This window comes from the organism of the source record quoted next, unplaced genomic scaffold (genome assembly GCF_019419815.1).
Source record: "Pyrus x bretschneideri cultivar Hongxiangsu unplaced genomic scaffold, Pyrus_bretschneideri_v1 Contig6, whole genome shotgun sequence".
NCBI lineage: Eukaryota > Viridiplantae > Streptophyta > Magnoliopsida > Rosales > Rosaceae > Pyrus > Pyrus x bretschneideri.
This window is the reverse complement of record NW_025999798.1, coordinates 2,201,874-2,222,801: the sequence shown is the minus strand read 5'-3', so window position 1 is coordinate 2,222,801 and position 20,928 is coordinate 2,201,874. Positions and strand designations below refer to the sequence as shown.

At 38.3% G+C, this 20,928-nt stretch overlaps 4 protein-coding genes across 6 annotated transcripts; 2 read left to right on the top strand and 2 right to left on the bottom strand.

The window, feature by feature from the left end:
- Positions 1-2,618: 2,618 nt before the first annotated feature.
- Positions 2,619-5,791, top strand: LOC125471324 (ubiquitin-conjugating enzyme E2 2). 2 transcript variants are annotated; one of them, XM_048571636.1, is made up of 7 exons: positions 2,619-2,807; positions 3,534-3,667; positions 3,777-3,802; positions 3,905-3,994; positions 4,574-4,662; positions 5,088-5,173; positions 5,483-5,791. In XM_048571636.1, exons 2-7 carry the CDS (start codon positions 3,543-3,545, stop codon positions 5,649-5,651), a joined length of 585 nt encoding a protein of 194 aa, XP_048427593.1. In that variant the 5' UTR covers positions 2,619-2,807; positions 3,534-3,542; the 3' UTR covers positions 5,652-5,791. The 2 variants fall into 2 exon arrangements, with proteins under 2 accessions (XP_048427593.1, XP_048427594.1); XM_048571637.1 differs by lacking the exon at positions 5,088-5,173 and having other exon boundaries at positions 2,621-2,807.
- A 281-nt stretch (positions 5,792-6,072) lies between these two features.
- On the bottom strand, positions 6,073-9,359 carry LOC103950857 (probable LRR receptor-like serine/threonine-protein kinase At1g14390). The gene is made up of 7 exons (XM_009362103.3): positions 7,726-9,359; positions 7,497-7,630; positions 7,105-7,348; positions 6,828-7,021; positions 6,677-6,735; positions 6,494-6,602; positions 6,073-6,397 (listed from the first exon to the last, which is right to left on the bottom strand). The coding sequence occupies exons 1-7, from the start codon at positions 8,948-8,950 to the stop codon at positions 6,164-6,166; spliced, it is 2,199 nt and encodes a 732-aa protein (XP_009360378.2). The 5' UTR covers positions 8,951-9,359; the 3' UTR covers positions 6,073-6,163.
- A 3,744-nt stretch (positions 9,360-13,103) lies between these two features.
- On the top strand, positions 13,104-17,547 carry LOC103950855 (protein IQ-DOMAIN 29). 2 transcript variants are annotated; one of them, XM_009362102.3, is made up of 7 exons: positions 13,104-13,267; positions 13,678-13,806; positions 14,483-14,773; positions 14,943-15,113; positions 15,280-15,360; positions 15,783-16,782; positions 17,164-17,547. In XM_009362102.3, the coding sequence occupies exons 2-7, from the start codon at positions 13,723-13,725 to the stop codon at positions 17,193-17,195; spliced, it is 1,659 nt and encodes a 552-aa protein (XP_009360377.2). In that variant the 5' UTR covers positions 13,104-13,267; positions 13,678-13,722; the 3' UTR covers positions 17,196-17,547. The 2 variants fall into 2 exon arrangements, with proteins under 2 accessions (XP_009360377.2, XP_048428070.1); XM_048572113.1 differs by having other exon boundaries at positions 13,642-13,806.
- LOC103950856 (polyvinylalcohol dehydrogenase-like) lies at positions 17,163-19,603 on the bottom strand (the record flags this gene model as incomplete). Its single annotated transcript, XM_018648320.2, has 3 exons — positions 17,163-18,193; positions 18,303-18,912; positions 19,161-19,603. Coding segments are annotated over 3 exons (1,512 nt in total), but the record flags the coding sequence as incomplete, so codon positions are not given.
- Positions 19,604-20,928: the final 1,325 nt, after the last annotated feature.

Here is a 20,928-nt window from a genome sequence, read left to right as displayed (position 1 = left end):
TTCCATACTGGAACTTTTTCGTGCAAATCTCCTTAATTTTGACGACGCGGTCATCTGAGAGCAGCCAAAAAAAGGGAGACCTTGCAGGGACAAAGATGAGGCCTCACTTTATGCGATTGTTTTTTTTATAAGAACGGGTATGGATATATGAGAGAATAGAGGTAGGCATGTGTCTATATATATATATATATATATATATATAGAGAGAGAGAGAGAGAGAGAGAGAGAGTAGAAAATATGAATCCATCCTTGTCGGGCATTCATGGTCTGGTGCAGAAATTAGAAGGGAAGGGAAAGAGATCATCTCCGAATTTCTTGCTCCAAAGCCTGCAAATCAAGTGATCCAGCTTCTTGAAATTTGATCTAACTACAAAAATTATTATAACTTTTAAGGATCTGGATTTCAAGAGTCATTAGATCAAATTTTAAGAACCCTAATCACTTGATCCGCGAGCTATAGAGGAAAAGATTCAGAGAGAGAATCTCTTTCCGGAGGGAAGGTGGTGTTTGTCGTAGCCGTGTCTGGTACAGATCCTAGGATCTTTGAGTTTTCCTTCAGTTTTTTTGTTTCATTTTATTTGTTTCATATTAAGGGAAAAACACATCAAGGTTATTTTAGTAATTAGGGTGGCTGAGAAAAGAGAATCTTCATTTTTTAACTTTTAGTGGTAGCTGAGAATATAAGGTGAGGTGAAGAGATAAGACTGCTAGATATCATTGGTACTACTAATCAAGTTGCTTTCAATCTTTTCAAAAACGCATGTAACTCAAATATTTAAACCCGTGTTTCTATGCACTCGAAGTCGTATAGTTCACACACTTTTCACTATTAACTTTTTGTTGACGTACATAGATTTATTAGTAATAATTTACAAAATAGAATTTTCTTCTATCCTAATCTATTTCTACTACCTTCCTTTTCTATTTAAATAGTTACAATTCAGTCACGTTAGCATTTTATATTAATTTTTTATAGAGAAATAAAGACAAAAAAAGAAATTGTGAGAAGAGAAGAGGAAAAGATAGGGAATTAGAAAGGGAGAAAATCATACTCCATAACTATAAACTCACCATATGATTTATGCATTTTAACCAAAGATTAAATTTGGGATTAAAGATTTATGATCACCACATTTGACACATAAAGTGACTAGTTGGACCCTTTGATAAAATTAAGAAATGATATTGTGACTTTGTGAATGCAAATGGTATCAACGGGATCTTCTTTAGATTCTTTTGTTGACGATCTTAGGAATTCGTAAATTTGTATCTGTTAATCATACATCACAAAAAGAATACTGTTTATGTTTAAAATAATTTTTAATCGTACAATGTACAATAAACAAATATGATTCATGAATTATCAGAATCCTGATAAAAAAGATAGGACGAGAATTCGGACTTTCAAATGGTAACGTATACGTGCATGTTTATTTAGGAATGGCATATGGGGGGTCCACATCTAGAAGTATCGTTGACTGGTTGGTGCATCATTTTAGTCCAACATTCATGCATTTGCTAATTTAATTTTGCCAATTCACTTTCAGCACAGTTTTCCGAATGAGGAAGTTTCACGGTACCAACAACGAAATTAGTTTCCGTATTATATTTATTTGGCGTTCTCACGCACAAGTCATTGATAAACATTACATTTTAAAGAAAAACGCTTTGCCTAACGTTGGAAAAATACTTCGTCACAATGTAGAATAATAGTCATTCTTTGTTTAGAATTTTTGTTCAAAATGAAAGGTTATAAGGGGCAAATAAGTCATGCAACAAAGTTACTAATAAGAATTATTGCTTCACATTGAGACAAGTTCATAAATTAATACTCACATATTTTTTGTTCAAAGATCAAAATTTCAATTGGTCAAAATTCAAGGATCAATGCTATAATTTTTTTTACACGAGGTACTAACTGGCTATTAGTGTAGCATGTCAACATTGTAACAATAAATGTAAAAAGTTACTATACCGTAGTAAAGTATGCTAGATTGTTTGTTTTTATTAAAAGAAATCTGTATTTGTAGTCGTCACAATGCTTTTAGCCATATGTCAAATACATAATCCACGAGCGGATTCATCAACAACACTGGAATACAACGACTTCCTCCCATAACAATGCTCAAACAGGGTCACATATATTGCAAAAATCCAGCACGAATGGTTATCGTTAACATGAAATTAACTTAAAAACACAAACTTCAAAGTGACTACAAAATTTGCACAATAAATTGAAATTGAGTTACTGTAACTTATTTCGACTCAGGAGAGCCGCTTTTCCTTATTCCGACCACTACTTTATGTTTAATTGTATAATAAGATTTACAGTACGATAATATAATAAACACCAATATCTTAATAGCCCTACGCTACACATGAAAATGATATGGTACCATACATGAAGTTGATGTGGTGATGGTTGATGAATGATGACATCCCATTGTCATGTTGGCTTTTTGCAAGTTGGCAAAGAGAAGAAGACGCGCCAAGGAAGAGAGAGAGAGAGAGAGAGAATAAGCGCTGACCTGAGAGACTTCGAATAGCGTTTTTAATTGCCTGTAAATATAAAACCAAATCAATCCCAGCTTAGAAACCTGTTAACCTAAAAATATTCTCTCCTCCTCTCTCTCTCTCTCTCATCCTCCGGCCACCGTGGAAATCCTCCTCCGACGCCGTTTTCTCTATCTTAACATCCATCTGTTTGTTTCGCGGGAAAACTCCTGAGCTGCCAAATCTTCCCATCCGTTCCCGCGGTTCTGGACATCTGTCTTTGAGAATCAAATTCTCTCGCCGTCGGCTAACAGGTTTTTCTTAATTTCTGGGTTTATTTCTTCAGCTATCTTATAACAGATGCAATATTTGAATTTTCCTCCGATTTGTGGTCTGTGTGGAATTTGATTTCGTAGAAGATCTAATTTCTTAATTGTAATACAAGAATATAAACCCTAAATTTTTGTGTGATTTCATATGTTTTCGTTAATGATTTTAGCTTGACGTGATTAGCTGATAGGAATATGGATCTTGGATTTTGATTATGCATGGTTGTGGTTTTTGTTTTTGTTTATAGCTCGAACTTGTATAGCAACCAGTTGACTAAGATTTTGTGTGCAATTGGATCCATTTAGTGTTGGATTTAGACTTTATTTGAGCTCAGGTGCATCAAAATTCAGTCAATTATTTATTGGAATCAATTATATTTTGTTTAATAATTTGGATATGGCATAATTTGGGATTTGATATTGGTTTATATTTTAGAGGTTACTTGAGCTTTTCGGATTGAAGTCTTTGAATCTGTGTTCATTTCTAGGTTTAATCTTTAGGTAAGTTTTTGTTTAACCTCAATTATGTTGCTCGAATGCCTTAACGTGTTGGTTGGGTTGTACTTTCTGCAATTCTCTGTTGATGCAAGTTATGAATTGATTTCTTGCTGCCAACGACGCCTGCGTGTTTACTTTTCGACACCCATGTTTGGAAAAGTATTCGACCATGACTGAGTGTTTTTATTTCTTTGGTTGGCCTAACATATATAGGCGGTGAGGATGTCGACTCCCGCAAGGAAGAGACTGATGAGGGATTTCAAGAGGTTGCAACAGGATCCTCCTGCTGGTATAAGCGGTGCCCCTCAAGACAACAATATTATGCTTTGGAATGCTGTTATATTTGGGTACGTCTCCGAAGGAGATTGTGTTTTGTTGCCTATTTCAGTTTAGTTTGATTGTTTTTCCTGAGATCCCGTACAATTTTATTTATGCCCTTCATTGTTTGAATTGCAGGCCTGATGACACCCCATGGGATGGAGGTAAAAACTGAGATGAACTTCGTATCATGTTGCAATTGGATTTCTCTTCTTCCATGTGTAACTTTTAAGCTACATCTTTAAAAATATTTTTGTGTTTCCCAGGTACGTTTAAGTTGACACTCCAATTCACAGAGGACTATCCAAATAAGCCGCCAACTGTGCGTTTCGTTTCTCGAATGTTTCATCCAAATAGTAAGTTCAAACGGAAACTGCACTCCTATACCTGCATGCACGTTTTACGTTTTTACATGAGTTGATACATATGTATGCACATACAAGTACAAACTGCAATAATTGTTATTTTCGATGGTTCTTAAATTAGAAGAGGAGTTTATTGTGTTTGGATCTATTATCTCAGTTTCCTCTTGGATTTGTGCATATGTAATTGTAGCACAGTTTGTTCTCTGGTATTGTGCTTTTATCAGGGTTTAGTTTTCTTACGCGTCATATCCTGTCATTACCTTGTTTTGGAAGAAAACTGTCTTTCATTTTTCTTTTTAATCGTTATACACTCACTCACTTAGCCAAACTAGCTTTTCATGGGTGAAAAAGGAGCTGAGGAAATGGAAGCACTTATTTATTTTTTATTTTTATGTTTGCAGACATGTGTTAATTGAGATTAAATCACTGATCATCTTTACCTTCACAGCTTGTTGCCTTGGTTGTTCACTCATTTTTGTGAATGTGTTTTAACAAGTTAACCAGAATGCAAATAGTTGGAAATATTTTGGCTGTTTCAAGTTTTAAGCTCTGTCTGTCTCGCCTTTCCAGTTTATGCAGATGGAAGCATTTGTTTGGACATCCTACAGAATCAGTGGAGCCCTATCTATGATGTAGCAGCTATACTTACCTCCATTCAGGTATTTGTTTATGTTCTATTTATTGCTTGGTTACTTCTAATCCTTTGATTTATTGAGAACCTATTGTTTACATGTGTCATATGCTATGTTTGTAAGAGACCACACCCCATATAAGGATTTTTTTTTTTTTTCAAACACCATATATGAAAGGATAAGTTGCTGTCTTTTGCGTCACACAAATTTGGTCTAACTGCCCCATCTTGTTCGCTCCAATCCAATACTAAGTTTTGTAGCATTTATTTGAGCACTACGAGAGCAAGGAAGCATTGATTGTACTGATTTGAGTTCTTCCTCCAAGAAAATATCCCGTCTTTTCTGTTTTCTTTCCAATGCATGCACATGCACCTCATGCCTAATTATGTCTATTACTTCTATCCACATGGAATTTTCATGTGTCCCTGTCTGCTTCACCTTTCATTTCAAAGAACAAGAATTCTAAAAGCATGTGGACAATCAAGTGCTTCTTGTTGCACCTCTCTCGGATCTTGGCTACCGCTTCATGTTGCATAAAATTAGTAATCATCTCAGTATCTAACCACACTTCCATTTTCTCATAATTATTCCCATAACTATATGCATGGGAATTGTTTTAATACAAAACTATCTGATTATACTCTCTTTTAACAACACACAACCGAACTTTACTTTCTCTCATACGTTTACAGGCGCATGCACATATTCATATGTTTATGTGGATATATGGCTTTTAGTCAATATATATGAATGAAATATAAGATTGTTGAGGGAGTTCACTCTGTTTCTAATGGCCTTTTTATTTACGTTTGTCTTTTATTTCCTAATATGTTTTTTCTTATTGCAGTCTTTGCTGTGTGATCCAAACCCAAACTCTCCAGCAAATTCAGAAGCTGCACGGATGTTTAGCGAGAACAAGCGCGAATACAATAGGAGAGTCCGCGAGATTGTTGAGCAGAGTTGGACTGCCGATTAAAGAGTTAACTCCTGATGGAGAGCTTTCGAAAATCAGTTGAATCAGGCCTCTGTTTAAATAACTTTGAAACTTGAAAACCATTTGTGTTGTGAAGAACTCAACTTTCTTATCTTGTGAAATATTTTGCTTGGTCTTTTATTCAGTGGCGTTTAGGCCTCGTATATCTAATACGTTGGACCACCTGCCTTGCAGTTTTCTTCCATCTAAAACTGCATTTAATTTTGCTCTATCATATCATGTAGACTGGGGTTGAAGGAAATGTTGATATGCATCTGCCTTGTACATTTGCCTCTCACAACAACGTCACGTGACCATCGCGTGCGAAGTTGTGCACCATGAATCCATGGTGGTTGTACACTTTCTTCTGGGTTTGATGTGTCCGCCCCTTTGCATTCGTGTTTGGTTCTGCTTATGCTCGCCGTAGATTATAGAGTCTAGAATATTGAGCGAACGAAAAACAGTAAACACGAAATGTTATAGACTTTGATTTATTCGTATGGACACGTTGCCCAACAAGTATCAAGTAGAACTGTAAATCCCGCTAAAGAAGTACTACATTTGTGCGCTGAGGTTTCCACTGCTAGTCCACCCCTCCTGAACTTGAATCGAATACTGCAAATTCCAAAGAACGTTATCTATGGAAGGACGCTTGCTTAGATCTCTGCTCAAACAATTGACGGTGATTTCAACTGCCGTCTTCAGCGACTGATACGCAAAACTCCCAATCATTGACGAATCTACTATTTCTCGTAGCGTCGATCGTCCTTCTATCAAGCCCTCTTCGAACTGTTAATTAGAAATGAAAAGGAAACGCACTTCATTAGTTCAGTTCCTGCGACAACTGATAATGTTGGTCGAAGAACTCTTTTCTATAAGATTTACCTGAATCCTAAGCTCATCCAATTCGGTAGCTGATTTGATCAATCTACCAGTAAGAACTTGAAGTAGAATAATGCCCAACTGGTAAATATCTTCCTTCTCTGCTTCGGCACTGCGTTTTTACCATTCTCGTAAGAAAACTTAGACGCCGCGGTAGAACAGAAGAAGATGAAGAAAAGTAAATACCTGCTTAGATGGGAATTACTACTAATCCCTTCTCCATGAAGATGACTCTCCGAACCAACCTGCAAATTAGAGAATGCAATTGTTAATGACTACAAACACTTCGCCTTCTTTTCAAAAATTTCAAGCTCGTTTACTTTTTGCCAATTCTCACCTGAAATGGCAATGGCAGATTGTAGTTACTGATTTTAGCAGAAACACTCTCATCCAACAATATGTTCTCTATCTTCAAATTGTTCCCAAAGATGCCGGGAGCCACGCCGGTGTGCAAGAACTGGACTCCTCTGGCAATGCCGATGGTAACCGCCATTCTCTGCGGCCATTTCATCCATTCCTTCTTTCTCCAATCTACAAAACCAAACCGTGCATATTAGAAGTGTTTCAGTTAATCCAATTACAGTTCTTCTCTGTGCAGGACGTCCGTTCTTTACCGGTGAGATGGTCCATCAGCGACCCGATGGTGACGTTCTCAAGAACAATAAATACCGTGTTAGATGCGGTGGGATGGTCCTGGTACGTGACAGCGCTGTGTCCGATAAGGCTGACCAGATGCTTATGCCTCATCTTTGACAAGCCTTCCATGCTCCGTTTCAAGTTTTGTGGCAACTGCTTCTGCTTTAACTTCACACATTTCACTTGCACTTGTGAACCATCTCTCAGCCACCCCTTGTACACCTGTTAATGATGCATAATGCAATATCTCGTTTCAAAAGAAATTCACTGTACATGACGTTCGTTCTTTTATTTAATAACCTACGTGCATCCATGTGATACTGATATTGTCCTAAATGAATAACAAACAAGTTCAAATTCAATGCAATACCTGTCCTTGAGGTCCTTCCGTGATCAAATTCGCAGTGTCGAAATTGTTTGTTGCATCATCGATTTCTTCGAGCGTGAAAACTTGATACGGGGGGAGCCCGAGTGTTGGCAGCCTCATCAACTGGGGCACACGCCCTAAAAAACCCAAATGCAAATATTAATCACTTTTTACTTTGATTTAATTTTTTCAGGCAATAAAGTCAGAGACTTTTCACTCTACAGCCACTTACTTGCATTGACATTACGCTTTGGGGAGCTTCTGACTGAGATTTTCTCCACCTTGGATCTGTCAAATCGATCCTCTGTGCTCCTCTCCCCTGCCCTTTTGACAATCACCACAATCAGCAACCCAACACCACCAGCAACACCCACAATGCCGGCAATCACACCCAGCAACACACCCAGCTTTATTCTGTTCTCCTCCTTCTTCCCCGCAGTTTCAGCCGGCGGCTTCACGGCCAGAGCTTCCCTGTGGCAGAAGGCATACGGATGCTGGTACTTCGAGTTCCCACTCGACAAACAGTTCCACGAATCCAGAACCGTCCTGTTTGACGCCTTCGAGTTCGACCCGACGCAGGTGGGCAGCTTCCCAATCAGCAAATTCTGGGAAATGTCTAAAACTCTGAGGTTTTTGCCGCAGGTTGCGTTGGTGGACAGAGCCCCAGTGAGCTGGTTCTGGGAGAGATTGATGAATTGAATGGAGGGCAGCGAGAAGAGGAAAGATGGTATGGGACCCACAAACCTGTTGTAGGAGATGTCCAGTTCCGTCAGCTGATCGAAGTTATTCAGTCCAGTCGAAATCTCAGATCTCATGGAGTTGTTTCTGAGAACGATGATTTGAATACTGTTTCCCAACGAGGGAAATCCAGGACCCAACTTGTTATTTCCGAGGTTGATTTCTTGGAGAAATGTTAGGGGTCCGAGATCCGGAACGCTTCCGTTGAGGAAATTGTCAGCCAAATTTATGCTCGTGAGATTCTTGATCGAGCCAAGAGAAGCCGGAATCTCGCCGGAGATGGAGTTGGAGCTGAGGTTGAGCGTTTCGAGCGACCAGAACCGGTTGATCTTCGGCGGAAGCGGGCCCCACAGGCCGAGGGAGACCAATGAGAGGGATTTGAGGTTGGAGAGCTTGGTGAGCATGGTGAAGAAAGAGTCGATGGAGAAGGATTTGGACAGAGTGCTCTGTTTTGGAGGGGAGGTTTTAGTTTTGTTTCCGATGACAGTCAATTCGGTTAGGCGGTTGTTTGTACAGACGATTGTGAGGGAGGGGGAGGGAGGGAGGAAGCAGAAGTTGGTCCAGTTCGTCCATCCCCGAAGAGCTTCGGGGTATTCGAGAAGCTTCCGCACTTGGAAGAGGATTCGAACTTCGGTCGGAGTGAGCTGAGCGGTTGAGACTGGAGGAGAAATGGATAGAGTGAGAAACAAGAAACAGAGAGGAACCCAGAAGTTCTTCATTTTTTGAAGAAAATGAGATTAACCCAGAAAAGCTAGTTAGTCCAAGTTGTTCCGTGGCTCAGATTCAACTGTTAAACTCCGCTAAATTCTTGAGCGCACGTCCAGCCGTTAAATTCAGTATACTGCAGAAAGAAGGAAGCAGGTAATGAGCAGAAAGATCTTGGTTTGGTAAGGTGAGGTGAGGTGAGGTGACAAGAAAAGATTTTACAGTTCGAAGTGAGAGAAAAACTGGAATTTCAACAGAAAGGAGGGGAAGCCATTGTTGTGGAGGGAATGAAAGATCTGAAGAGACTAAAATTGCAGAGTTGTTGAAGTGGAGCAACGCAAGAATCGCACGGTACTTAGTGGAGTCGGTCCAGTTCAAGTGCAAAGCGACAATGCAAGACAACCCATCTGCAGTGAGAACCTGCACAGAATGGTTTCCGAATAAGGTATGCGTTGCGGTTCAATAATACAACGTCACTTATTATAGTTGTACAAATTTGTCTTCGGATAATTTTGGATTATTGGACAGAACACCACGAATTTATTTTTTACATGTTTATTTTCATATAAAATACATTATTAATTTGAAATTCCGACATACTAACGAAAGCGATGTAGACAAGTTTCTTGAACAAAGCCCATCCCGATCCTCCGCTACGCGAACTAGTATTTTAAGTAGCAAATGGTTGTTTCGAAGTTTGTAATTTTCTACCATTCTGCACTGTTTTGTTTGTTGGGGATTAAATTATAAATGAAGTCAACTTGTCGGTGATTCAAACGCTTGCGATTTGCGATAAGCTCGATGTTGTTGACCACGTTTATTATGGTAAAAGAATTGTTAGAGCATCTTCAAATGAGAGGTTAAATTGTCCAAATCAGTAATAATAGTAACAAAAGATATCATTAATGTTTTCTAACTGAGAAGTTAAATCTGATGTAGTATGACATGCATTGATATCTCTTCTCATTGTTGCCAAATTTGACAACACCTTCAGATTTTTTTTTAATTACTTATTAAATGCTTTTTATTAATTTTTTATTAGTTTAAAGCATTATCCTTTTGTTTCTTTTCATTTCCAATGCAAAGAAAGTACATGAATTATTATTTTATGTTTAAAATTTGACCTATTGGTTAGAGAGCAAAAGTTTAAAAGATGTCAAAATGGCATGTAAGCCTTCAAATTTAAATTGTAGGTTTAAAATTTGACATTTCATTTGGAAATGATCTAAGAAACTCTCTCAAATTAAGATTATTTATAGATTTTTTGTTACTTCAGAATTTAACATCAATTTTTATGTTAATATTATAAAATATTATATAAAAAAATATAGGGGCATTTAGATTTGAGTCCAAAAAATTGAGCTACTTTCCAATTGAGTCCAATTCCATGTGTCATATCAGTTTAGGTTCAACTGATCTTTTTTATGTCTATTTTGCCCTTTTATAAAGGAACCGTTGCATTTCTCATTATGGTAAACTTACTTACCGGAGAGCCGTGGCCACGTGGCCTTTTTCTATTTCTTCTTCTTTTCAAACTCATGATGAATGAAATCACGAGACCTTTTGATTTTCACTTTTCACCTAAAATTGTTCACCAACAAACAAACATGTTAAAATGTTTACGAGGAATGGTAATAAACATTAATTGAAATTTTATTAAAAATATTCATGACACGAGTTTATTTAGAAGGACATGGGTCATCTCTGGATTCATGTATCATAATCTACTAAATTCATGCATTCAGACTATTGAAAATTAATCAAACGGTTACAAACATGAGCCCATTTTAAAAGTTATAATAACTTTAGTCGTTGAATCAAATTTTAATGGTCCAGATACATAGATTTGGTGGATTATGATACATGATTCCTGAGATGACTCATGTCCTATTTAGAAAACGCTTATATGATCCAAATGTATTTTATTATTTTTACTTTTATGTCAAACACAACAAAACACGCAAATCTTTAGTCTAGGGTTAAGGTGGTTGTAGAAAATCTCATGGATTCACCTCAAAGGGTGCATTTCATACTTAATTGTGCTACTATTATTAATGGTGTCGCTTTGAGGTGAGTTTATTCTTACATTTATCTTTAGAAGAGAACAAACAATCAGTCCGACATAATAATTAAATACTCATTAACGTAAGTCGAATTTAAAATTTAAACTTGCAAATGAAATCCACTAGCACTAAAGTAGTGCCAGCAGTAATCTCAATCAATCCGAGAAATGATTTCAGTGAACGAAAAGGACCACAAGTCATTTTCTACCGATGCAAATCAGTAGCTAGAAAAATATGTACATTTATGATTTTGCATGACCCGAACCGCATCGACGTCAATGGAAAATAATTAGGCTTGCAGGTCATTGCATCCAGATATTAACTCCGATGACAAATATGTGTGCGTCGTTTTGTGTGAGGCTGTCGGTGTGTGTACGAATAAGAGAGGGTGGATGATTTGATTAATTAAGGTATTAGCTCCACCTAATCCTTTTTATCAGTGGATTATAGTGATTAATAATTCACTGGGATGCGGGGTGGCTGGCAGCTCGTTCCAGCCAGCCTGACACTTGCTTTTATATATCTGTGTTTAAGTGTTTTGTTCTTTCTATTGGACACAACAAAGCTGAAAGATTTGTTTGCAATTTGCGAAAACGACTACTTGTTCGCATCTCTTCAATATCTGGATGGAAGTAAAGCTACAAGAAATGTTAAAAGAAAATTTTTTTAAAGTGAGATTCTCTATTATAGATGGCGCCATGAACGAACCACAATAGTCACAGACTCATCTTGATATTTTTTTTTTCACGCATAAATGTTTAGTAGTGTTATATGCTTACAAAGGTTTTTAGTTTAATTTTGTTTTTCGGGTTTGATTTGAGATTGGTGGCTCTTATGAACTTCAAGCAATTTGTTACTTGTGAGCTTTGAGGAGGAAGGAGAAAGGAAAAAAGTCAGAGAGGCATAGGGTTTAGGTTTAAGGAAGAGGATGATGAGGATGGTACCATTGCAAATCCAAACGACGGTGATCGGTACTCACCACACAACTAAGATTCCGATAGCGTTTCAGATTGAGACTTTTGGGGTTCTTCTAGGCTAATATCTTGGCCTTGCCACTGTTCTCTATGAATCCTTTGCGACCTCACATTTTAACCCAATGTGCATTTCAATATCATAAAATATTGTCCCGAAAACTTGAAGTGACAGAGAGTTTATGAAAAGTCTCACTTTTTGATAGAATCTCCTTAGCATATCTCATAAAGCTATTCAGCCTTTGAATTCAATGTAAATTTATGTGTTAATGTTTAAACAACTTGGTGCGACAATATTCGATTTTTTGGGTGAAAGATTCCATTAAATTGGATACCTAATATTCCATACATTTTAAGTGAAAATTATGGGTTGTTTTTTGACTCATCGCTCATGCAATGCCAAACCAAAAGAAGTTGCATGAGGAATTACAATAAGTTTTATTCCATTGATCCAACATTGCAATTATTGAAAGAATTGTGTTAATATCAGTCGTGCCTAGATGCTCATTGAACAAGTCGTGAATCATGCGCCCATGCATTAAGACTCATTCTTTTATTAGGTGAATGTATTCAATATGATAGCCAGCTTGCTAGACCACTCTCATAAAAGATATTCGTGTGCAAGAAATTGTACTTACGTCAAGTAAATTTATACTCAAATTCAAATTCTATTCCTTTGTGAGACTGGCCAATGTTTTTTCTCCCTTTAGTATAATTGTCTTCATATTTATTGTCACCTTAATTGCAACAACTACTCCTTCCTTCAATCAATCGAGAGATTTCTTAGTGTGTCAAAATACAGTCTGATACATCAAAGTGTTATAATATAATTGGTTAGAAACTCGAAAAATAAAAATTTATAATCAATTGCATTATGATACTTGATTTACCAACTATGTTCCCGACACACTGGATCTCCAATCAATCATACTTGAGAGACATCACACATGTTTGGACTTCCTTCAAGAAAAAAAAAAAAAACAAACCAATTTGGGCCGGTTGCTTGCCTTCTTTGGGTCAACTAAAAAATTGGGCTAGGTCCACATTCCGAACAAACAAAGCGAACCCACCACAAACGCTGTCGTTTCCCCACCTCGTTTCAGGAATATTATTTCCATTTCTACACGTCGCCTAATTACTTTTCAGTTTCTAATTTTGCAACTTTTTCAGGTGAAATTTCAACAGTGAAAAACCAGAGGGAGCTCACCCCCACAGTCGCCGGCCAGTAGAGCAGCAGACCCGAAACGTCGCCGTACTACTCCCTCTTCGTCTTCGCCTTCTCCTTCTCCAGTTTGTGGTACTCTTCTTTCGAACGGCCTCGATCTTTCGATAGATTTGAATTTTTTGTTTTCCCCCAAATGGTTCATATTTTCTATTCCAACCTTACATTTTATCGCATTTTAATTTTTGTTCCATTATTTTCGTTGTTTCCGTTTCAGCATTTTTGTGTATTTGTTTTTGTTACATTTTCTTTTTTAAATTGAGATTTTAGGGCTTTGAATTTTTGTTCGCATAGCTTTCAATTCCATGGTCTTATTGGATGCAAATTACTCTTACTGTAATATTTCAGCTGAGCAGACCATGTTATTTAGAACCCTATTTTTCTGTTTTCAAATGGGTTCAGTGATATAGGTTTTCGGTTAATCTTTACAAATTTCAGCTGGTAATTAGGTACTGCCATGGCTCATCTTGTGTGTATAACTGCAGGGTTCTGCGCATTAAGCATTTGCGGGCTGCATTTAACTTTTTGCAATGGGAAAAACCCCCGGGAAATGGATCAAGAATTTGCTTCTTGGGAAGAAATCATCCAAGTCTACTTTTTCCAAAGGAAGAGAGGTATTACTACGGTGCACATTGGTTTGAAAATCAATTCGTATGTCGGTTAAATAGAAAGGGGTTAAAAAAGGGAACTGTTATTGGCACTCCAAAAATCTCATTCTACACTCCTCACAAGTGTATTTTTCTTTTCTAATATAGAAAGTTTGGAGTGTAGAATGATATTTTTGGAGGGTTAATAACGATTCCCTTAAAAAAAAAAACACAAAATATTATATGCTTGTCAAGTTAACCTAGGAATAGGAGAAAAGAAAATTCTGTCAATTGCAATTGTCAAGTATGAGCTTGACGAGACCAGACCCGAAGTTTACCATGGTTGGGTTGTGTAACTCGTTCATTGGTAGACTTTTTTTTTTTTTTTTTTCCCTCTCAATCATGTTGTGAATGGTTCACCAAATTTGGAGAGTGACTGCGTGAGTTATTCTGCTATATCGCTTTTTTCTTCCGGAAAGTGATTTATTATCTCATATCATAAATGGGAAGAGATGTTTACACTGGACGCTCGCATTTCCTATTAAATACTTGGATTTTTATTCTTGAATATTACTTTGATTTGGCTATTTGTATAATTTTTGCATACATGGAACCTATATGTTAATTTTCTTTCATCTTGTTGGTCATTATTAAGTTAATAAGTTCTAATTTTACAACTTATGATGTTATTCTGGTTTTACAGAAATCTACAAATAAAGGGGAGTCATTGTTCTCATCAAAGTTATCTGTGTCGGAGTTAACTGTGAGCGCTCCAGTTATATCACCACCACTGATTGGGACTGTTGCTAGTAATGAAGTGGGTTCAGAGATAACAGTGGCTGAAAAATTGCCGAATGATGGGGTTATAATGTCATCTACGAAAGACGATGGCCAAGCACAAGTTATCTTGAGTTCGACTTCTCAGGAAGATCTTGAGACAATCAAGCAAGAGCAAGCTGCCACAAGGGTGCAAAGTGCTTATAGGAGCTATGTGGTACTTTCTTTCCTTCCCATTGATGTTCTGCTTTTGTTTAAAAGTTATGGTTGATAATATTTCTTCGCATTTTCTATTGTACTTCTGTGAGATGACTTTAGTATCTGGAGAATATTTTTGGCCAACCTTCCAACTACTGATGGAAACTAATTATCTTTAAAATTTGAAGGCTCGCCGTGCATATCGGACTCTTAAGGGAATCGTGAGGCTGCAAGCACTTATTCGTGGTCACTTGGTTAGAAGACAAGCTATATCCACATTATTATCTGTCCAGGGGATTGTTAAGTTTCAGGCTCTGATTCGTGGTCAACTTGCTAGACATTCTTATATCTTGGTTGAGGTGTGTAAAACTCATCTGGTACTTTCTGCTTACTTTTTCAATTGGCTCATGCATTGAACCTGAGGTTATAGATTCATGCTTTTTCAACCAAGATATGTGTATATCCTTTCATTCCTAAACTTTTGTTGCCACTTATATGCCGATATTTTTTTTTGTTATGAATCAGGGTGCTAAATGTTTTAATTTATCTGGAGTAAGCACATCTTCCCAGGTGGAGAGGCTGTCCAAAATTGTTTTTGTTCAGAAGGTGAGATTTACTTTACTACTGCCCAACATATGGTTATTTATGTCATTAAAGATTTATTTCTTTGGATCATGCAACTGAAATTAGCTTAAGTTTACAAAGTAACACAATCTATCAGAGAGGACTTTTCCTTCTCGCTATTGTCAGCCCACCTTGGTATACAGCGAATAGTCTGGTGTTTATATGATTGTATTACTTGTAAGTTGTAATGAGGTTCTGTTAAACCTATGCGGAGAGACATGCTACTTATGGCTTCAAAAACGAGTTTTGAAAACTGAGTAAAACCTTAGGTGCTGATCTTAGAAAGGGAAACATGATAAATGATCTGTTCCTGCACCCTTTTGTCTCTTTTACTGCTGGGCCAAAGTCAGAATTTGATTGCCCGAAATAGAAACTGCTTGTTTGATTATTATTTTCATTTTCAGCTTTTGGCTTCATTGCATACTACTATTCCTCTACGTCTGGAGTATGGTCCAGGGGAGCCTAACTCGTCCTGGGTGTGGCTTGAGCGCTGGACCAGGTCATGCTTTTGGGAACCCGTTGTACAACCAAAGAAAAACCCTGATTCAAGGTCTCGTAGGAAGCATGAGAAGGGTCAAACAATAGAGACTGAAAAGGCCAGACCAAAAAGAAGTGTACAGACACTGTCCAGGACAAATGTTGAAAACGGGTCAAAACGTGTCACCCCCGATTCTGAAAAGACTAAACGCAATTTAAGGAAAGCTTCTAGCCCTTCTGAAGTCGTAAAGGTTAAAAATAATGTAAGAAAATCTTCTGATACCAATAAGGAGGTTTCTGATCGGTCGTTAGTTGGTGATGAGAGACCAAAGCACAGTACCATGAAGAGTTTGGCTTCTGCTGCTCCTGATGATTCAGAGCAAGGCACTAGTGAAATTTCTGAGAAAATGGAAAATTTGGCAGTTGCTGTGTCAAAACAGTCCGATCTAGAAGGAAGTTTGGAACTGCCTTCAGCAGATGAACCAATGGAAAAGTTAGATGACCATCCTTCTGGTGACATACTACAACCCATGGAGAATGCTGGGACAAGTGAAGGAATTGAAGCAATAAATCAGGTGCCAAACTCGAGGGATCACATTATTGGGAATGAGGATAAGAAAACCAGCCAGAGAAGGGCTTCTCTACCTATGAAGTTTGATCAACAGGAGAATGGGGTTCATAACTCACCAAGAGTCCCGAGTTATATGGCACCAACTGCATCAGCAAAAGCTAGGCTGAGAGGACAGGGCTCCCCTAAGTTTGACCAAGATATTGTTGAGAAGAATGTCATTACCAGGCGGCATTCTTTGTCTGCTTCCACCAACACTAAGTTTAGTTCTCCTTCCCCACGGGCACACGGACTGGTTCAAGCTGGCAAAGGTGTAATCAGAAGTGACAGATCTTTATCGTCTTCAAGGGATGGTTTTGGTAAGCTGTGAAATTCTCTATGTGCTTTTCAATTGCTTGTCTGATTTACACTGATTTACTTCATTTCCATTCTCCCATGCCCCTCGAAACTCTCTTGCACATGCGTCCATCCATCTATACTTTAAACACAACATCCCATCTTTTCAAGCATTTGCGTGCTCATTCTAGTGAAAGTTGGGATATTGACGCAATCACATTTATACAACTTTCCTTCTAGGCTCAGAGAAGGCTATGCTGAATTTATTCATGACTTGCTAATTTTTGTGTGTTGATTTTTTTCTTGTTTCCTTATTGATCATTTTGTCTTGGTGTCTTTGGATCAGGTTGAAATATGTGGTATGCATTCTAATTGTCCTTTATTGTGGCTAACATGAATTTCAGATAAGGCAATCCAACCAGAGTGGAGGAGGTGATTTCGGGCGAGGTATTGTTCCATGGAAATGTATCAAGGTCAGGTAAAGAGAAAAACACCAACCCATTTGCAGTTTCAGGTTTTGTTGTTGCTGTGACTTAGTTATAGGTTGAATTCAAGATCGATGTGTTGAGTAATCAGTGTTGTGCTTGTCGATTAAGTTTGTTCTCTTACTTACCAATAGGGGTTATTTTACGGTTTGGATACTTTGTTTCGGGCTTGAGATGTTTGTGATATTCTGTCTGATCATCGAATTATGTAAAAATGCGAGAGACAAGAGTTCGAGTCTGGGATTCTCCTTTGCTTGTTAATACTTGGGTTTTTTTACTGGAAATGGATACTTTGCTACCAAATTCGCAGTTACGATGTTTACAGTCTTAGTTACTAAAAAGTCCATCGCTTTTGCAGTTATTTTTATTACTGTTATTTAACTTTTTTCTCAGATGTTGAAGTGCAATATTTTGCACCTTGACTCAAGCCTCGATCTGAAGCACAGTAAACTGTTCCGATTCCTACGATGTCTTCAGAAAGAGGTTTCCCTCATACAACGCAGAAAGCGAACAATGTAGTCCCAGCCGTCCAAGAAGGGTGAAACGTGGCCAGGCCAACTGAGTACCCACTTCCGAAGTAAATACACCCGTAGCTTGCCGAAATACCCCCATATATCGTAGCACCAGTGTTATACGTCCACAAAATTTTTCCAGTGCTCGCATCCATGCCATATACGGGACCGTTGGAAGCTACAGACCCAGCAAAAACAACACCATTAGCGACTGTCACAGGTGCCTGGGAAGTATCGTTGCTAGGGTTTGCAGTTGTCCACAAGATATTCCCTGTATCTGCATCAAGAGCCACCCATACTCCGGCTGTTGTCGTCTGGGTTGAAGGTGCGAGAGTGAAGTTCTGTCGGTCGCCGTTGGCAATGTTTGTGTATACCCTTCTACCATCTGTGGCTGCACCCCATATCCCTCCTCCCTCATTGCCACCCGGTCCGGCCAACTACAAAATTCAGCGAATTGATTAGCCTTTCTGCATTCCACACTGAACTGGACATAAGCAATTAGTAATTTTAAACACAAAACCTGATTCCCTTAGCTGCTCATTTTACCTTAAGCCAGACTATACTTCCATCGTCACGGTTTAGTGCCCACGCAAACCCGCTTTTCTGTACTGCCACCACGACATCCAGCGCGCGTCTTGTTCCGTTAGGGCGTATGGTGAGCAGCATGGGCGCCTCTCCAAAGTCGGCGTCCACGTTAGGTCCCGGCGGGCAGTCAGGGTTGTTCGGTACCAAACAAGCAAAATAGAAAATATCATATCCACCCAGTTGCCTAGACCATACAATCCTCCCGGAATCAAGGTCCAAAGCCAGAATCGAATTAAAGTTGATATCTGGACCAAAGCACTGATCAGGCTGGGTAGGTTTTCCTGTTTGGTTATTCTGCCTCTCTTGGCATTCAGTCACCTCAGGTGGAGCTGTGTAGAGGTTCCCAGTAGCCACATATACGTGTCTTCTGGATATATCGATAGCCGGGCTGCTTCCCCATATGGCAGCTCCCGAGTAACCTCCCAAGCTACCGCCATTGTCCGGTAGCATATAAGTCCGCCATAAGACCGACCCGGTTGTAAGGCTGAGCTTCGCTAGGCTTCCTCGGAAATTACAACATTGTGCTGCTGGTAACGCTTCTTGCAAAGACGACACACCAACATAAAATGCACTGCAAAATTAAAATATACATTAAAGTGCCAGACTTAGCTAAGATAAGTTAATACGACGCTAATTACTCATTTGAGTCCACTAAACAATATTTTTTTTATAATTAGAACTGTTTATATTCTAGGTCACCTTCGAAAGATCGTCACTACAAAATTCATCAAATTCGAAAAGCAGTTAGGTATCTAACTCTGAACGAAATATGGACGTACACAAATGGTACGTATAACATATTTGAGTGCTTGCACTAACCCTAAGTGTACGGTTCCAGACATGGTGATGAGGACTCTTGGACGTGGATCAAGTTCAGTTGACCACACAAGCCTTCCATTGGATCGATCCAGGGCAATCACAACAGCAGGTCCATAAATTCCGACGATCAATAGGTTTCCAGCTATTGATGGGGTTGCTCTTGAAACTGTGGCATTCACATTCGAAACGACTCCTGTTCCATTGAGTCCAGTTAACTTACCAAGATTCTGCTGCCATATTAAACGACCAGTGAATGCATCCACAGCATACACATTTCCGTTCCATGACGGAAAATAAACCCTTCCATCAGCCACTGCAGGCGTCGCTGATATGTCTCTACCGGCGAAAAAAGACCATCTCAACCTCATGTTTTGCACTGTCCTAGGGTTGATTAGCACTTCCCCGACAGAATTCCTTCTGTTGCCAATATCACCTCCATGATTTAATCACTGATCAAAACATATAAAAATTCAGAACAAACTATACATCACATATACTAATTAACTAATTATTATGCATGCATAACTAAAGCTTCATACATAATTAGTTAGTACTTACAATGGCATTTGTGGTATCAAGAACTGTAAACAAACACAATAGCATGATTAACATTTTCATGGTGTAGTGACATTTCAGATTTTCCATGTAAGCCATCGATGGTGACAGTATGGTTTCTTCTCTTTGGTTAGCTAGGCATGGTGTGTGTGTATAAATATAAGGTATATGAACCAATTTGTACGTAACGTTCACGATTCACGGTTGCATTGTTTTCAGCTAGCTGTTACTCTTGGAACATTAAATTATTGGGTGCCGTCTCTACTTAAACCCTACTTTTCCTTAGTGCATGCCAAACCTTCTATGGTCCTATCTATGCCCAACTTTTTTATTGAAAAGCTACCAAATCCTAACTATACCCAACTCATGTTACCAAAAGTACCCCCTTTAGAACTCCAACATGCTACCATAGCTATTGACTTTTCTATATACGTAGATTATCAAAAACGACACCATTGCAAATTAGTTCTATATAATATATATGATAGTTTAAGCGATATTGGACCTCCGTCTAATTGATTTTTGTAAAATTTCAACTTCGCCACACATACTCTCAGTCACCTAATATAAATGCCTAAATTTAGAATAATTCCATTCACTCATGTTTACTTGGAAAACATCGTATACTCATGTCTTTCAGTGAATTTTACCATATTCCTAGAGTACTCTTTTAGTCTTTTACTGCCACAATATACGGTAAACTTGGAAAACTAAACATCGATGAAAGGCTACGTATTGTTAGGAAAAAAGTTGGGTTTAAATATCACCACCCTAAATTATTAGTTCAAAAATCGTATATGACATTTGCAAGCTGCACTTTCGGTCTGATCAGCATATTAATTAAAGTGACTGAGTTTCAGCCGCTTATCCGGGAAAAAAGAGTTATTAAGTTACAACTTTAGATAAAAAAAAGCTTTCCAAATTGAGGAAGCTCCCCTCACCCATGCATGATCTCATCATTATTTGTTTCGACTTCACCTGGAAATGATATAGATTGAGTAGCAAGACGGAGGTTGCAATACAATTGCTGTTGGATTTTTGGATCGCTGCACTCACCTCATTCTAACGAGGTCTCGGTATTAGGGTAATTCTATTTAAACTCATTGGGTTTATTTGAACCCACATATATGGGACTTTAACACTCCCCCGTGTAACCCCATTTAGTGGTTCACACGTGGAGATCTACATCGGTAATTGAAACTCAGAGATCGGC

Coding starts and splice junctions, on each gene's coding strand:
- LOC125471324 (XM_048571636.1), top strand. CDS start 3,543: ATGTCGACTCCCGCAAGGAAGAGACTGATGAGGGATTTCAAGAGGTTG. Junction 3,668..3,776: donor TGGAATGCTGTTATATTTGG/GTACGTCTCCGA, acceptor TTTGAATTGCAG/GCCTGATGACACCCCATGGG. Junction 5,174..5,482: donor ACCGCTTCATGTTGCATAAA/ATTAGTAATCAT, acceptor TTCTTATTGCAG/TCTTTGCTGTGTGATCCAAA.
- LOC103950857 (XM_009362103.3), bottom strand. CDS start 8,950: ATGAAGAACTTCTGGGTTCCTCTCTGTTTCTTGTTTCTCACTCTATCC. Junction 7,022..7,104: donor GCTGATGGACCATCTCACCG/GTAAAGAACGGA, acceptor TTGGTTTTGTAG/ATTGGAGAAAGAAGGAATGG. Junction 6,736..6,827: donor ATCTGCCATTGCCATTTCAG/GTGAGAATTGGC, acceptor TCTAATTTGCAG/GTTGGTTCGGAGAGTCATCT.
- LOC103950855 (XM_009362102.3), top strand. CDS start 13,723: ATGGGAAAAACCCCCGGGAAATGGATCAAGAATTTGCTTCTTGGGAAG. Junction 14,774..14,942: donor GTGCTTATAGGAGCTATGTG/GTACTTTCTTTC, acceptor TAAAATTTGAAG/GCTCGCCGTGCATATCGGAC. Junction 15,114..15,279: donor ATTCTTATATCTTGGTTGAG/GTGTGTAAAACT, acceptor GTTATGAATCAG/GGTGCTAAATGTTTTAATTT.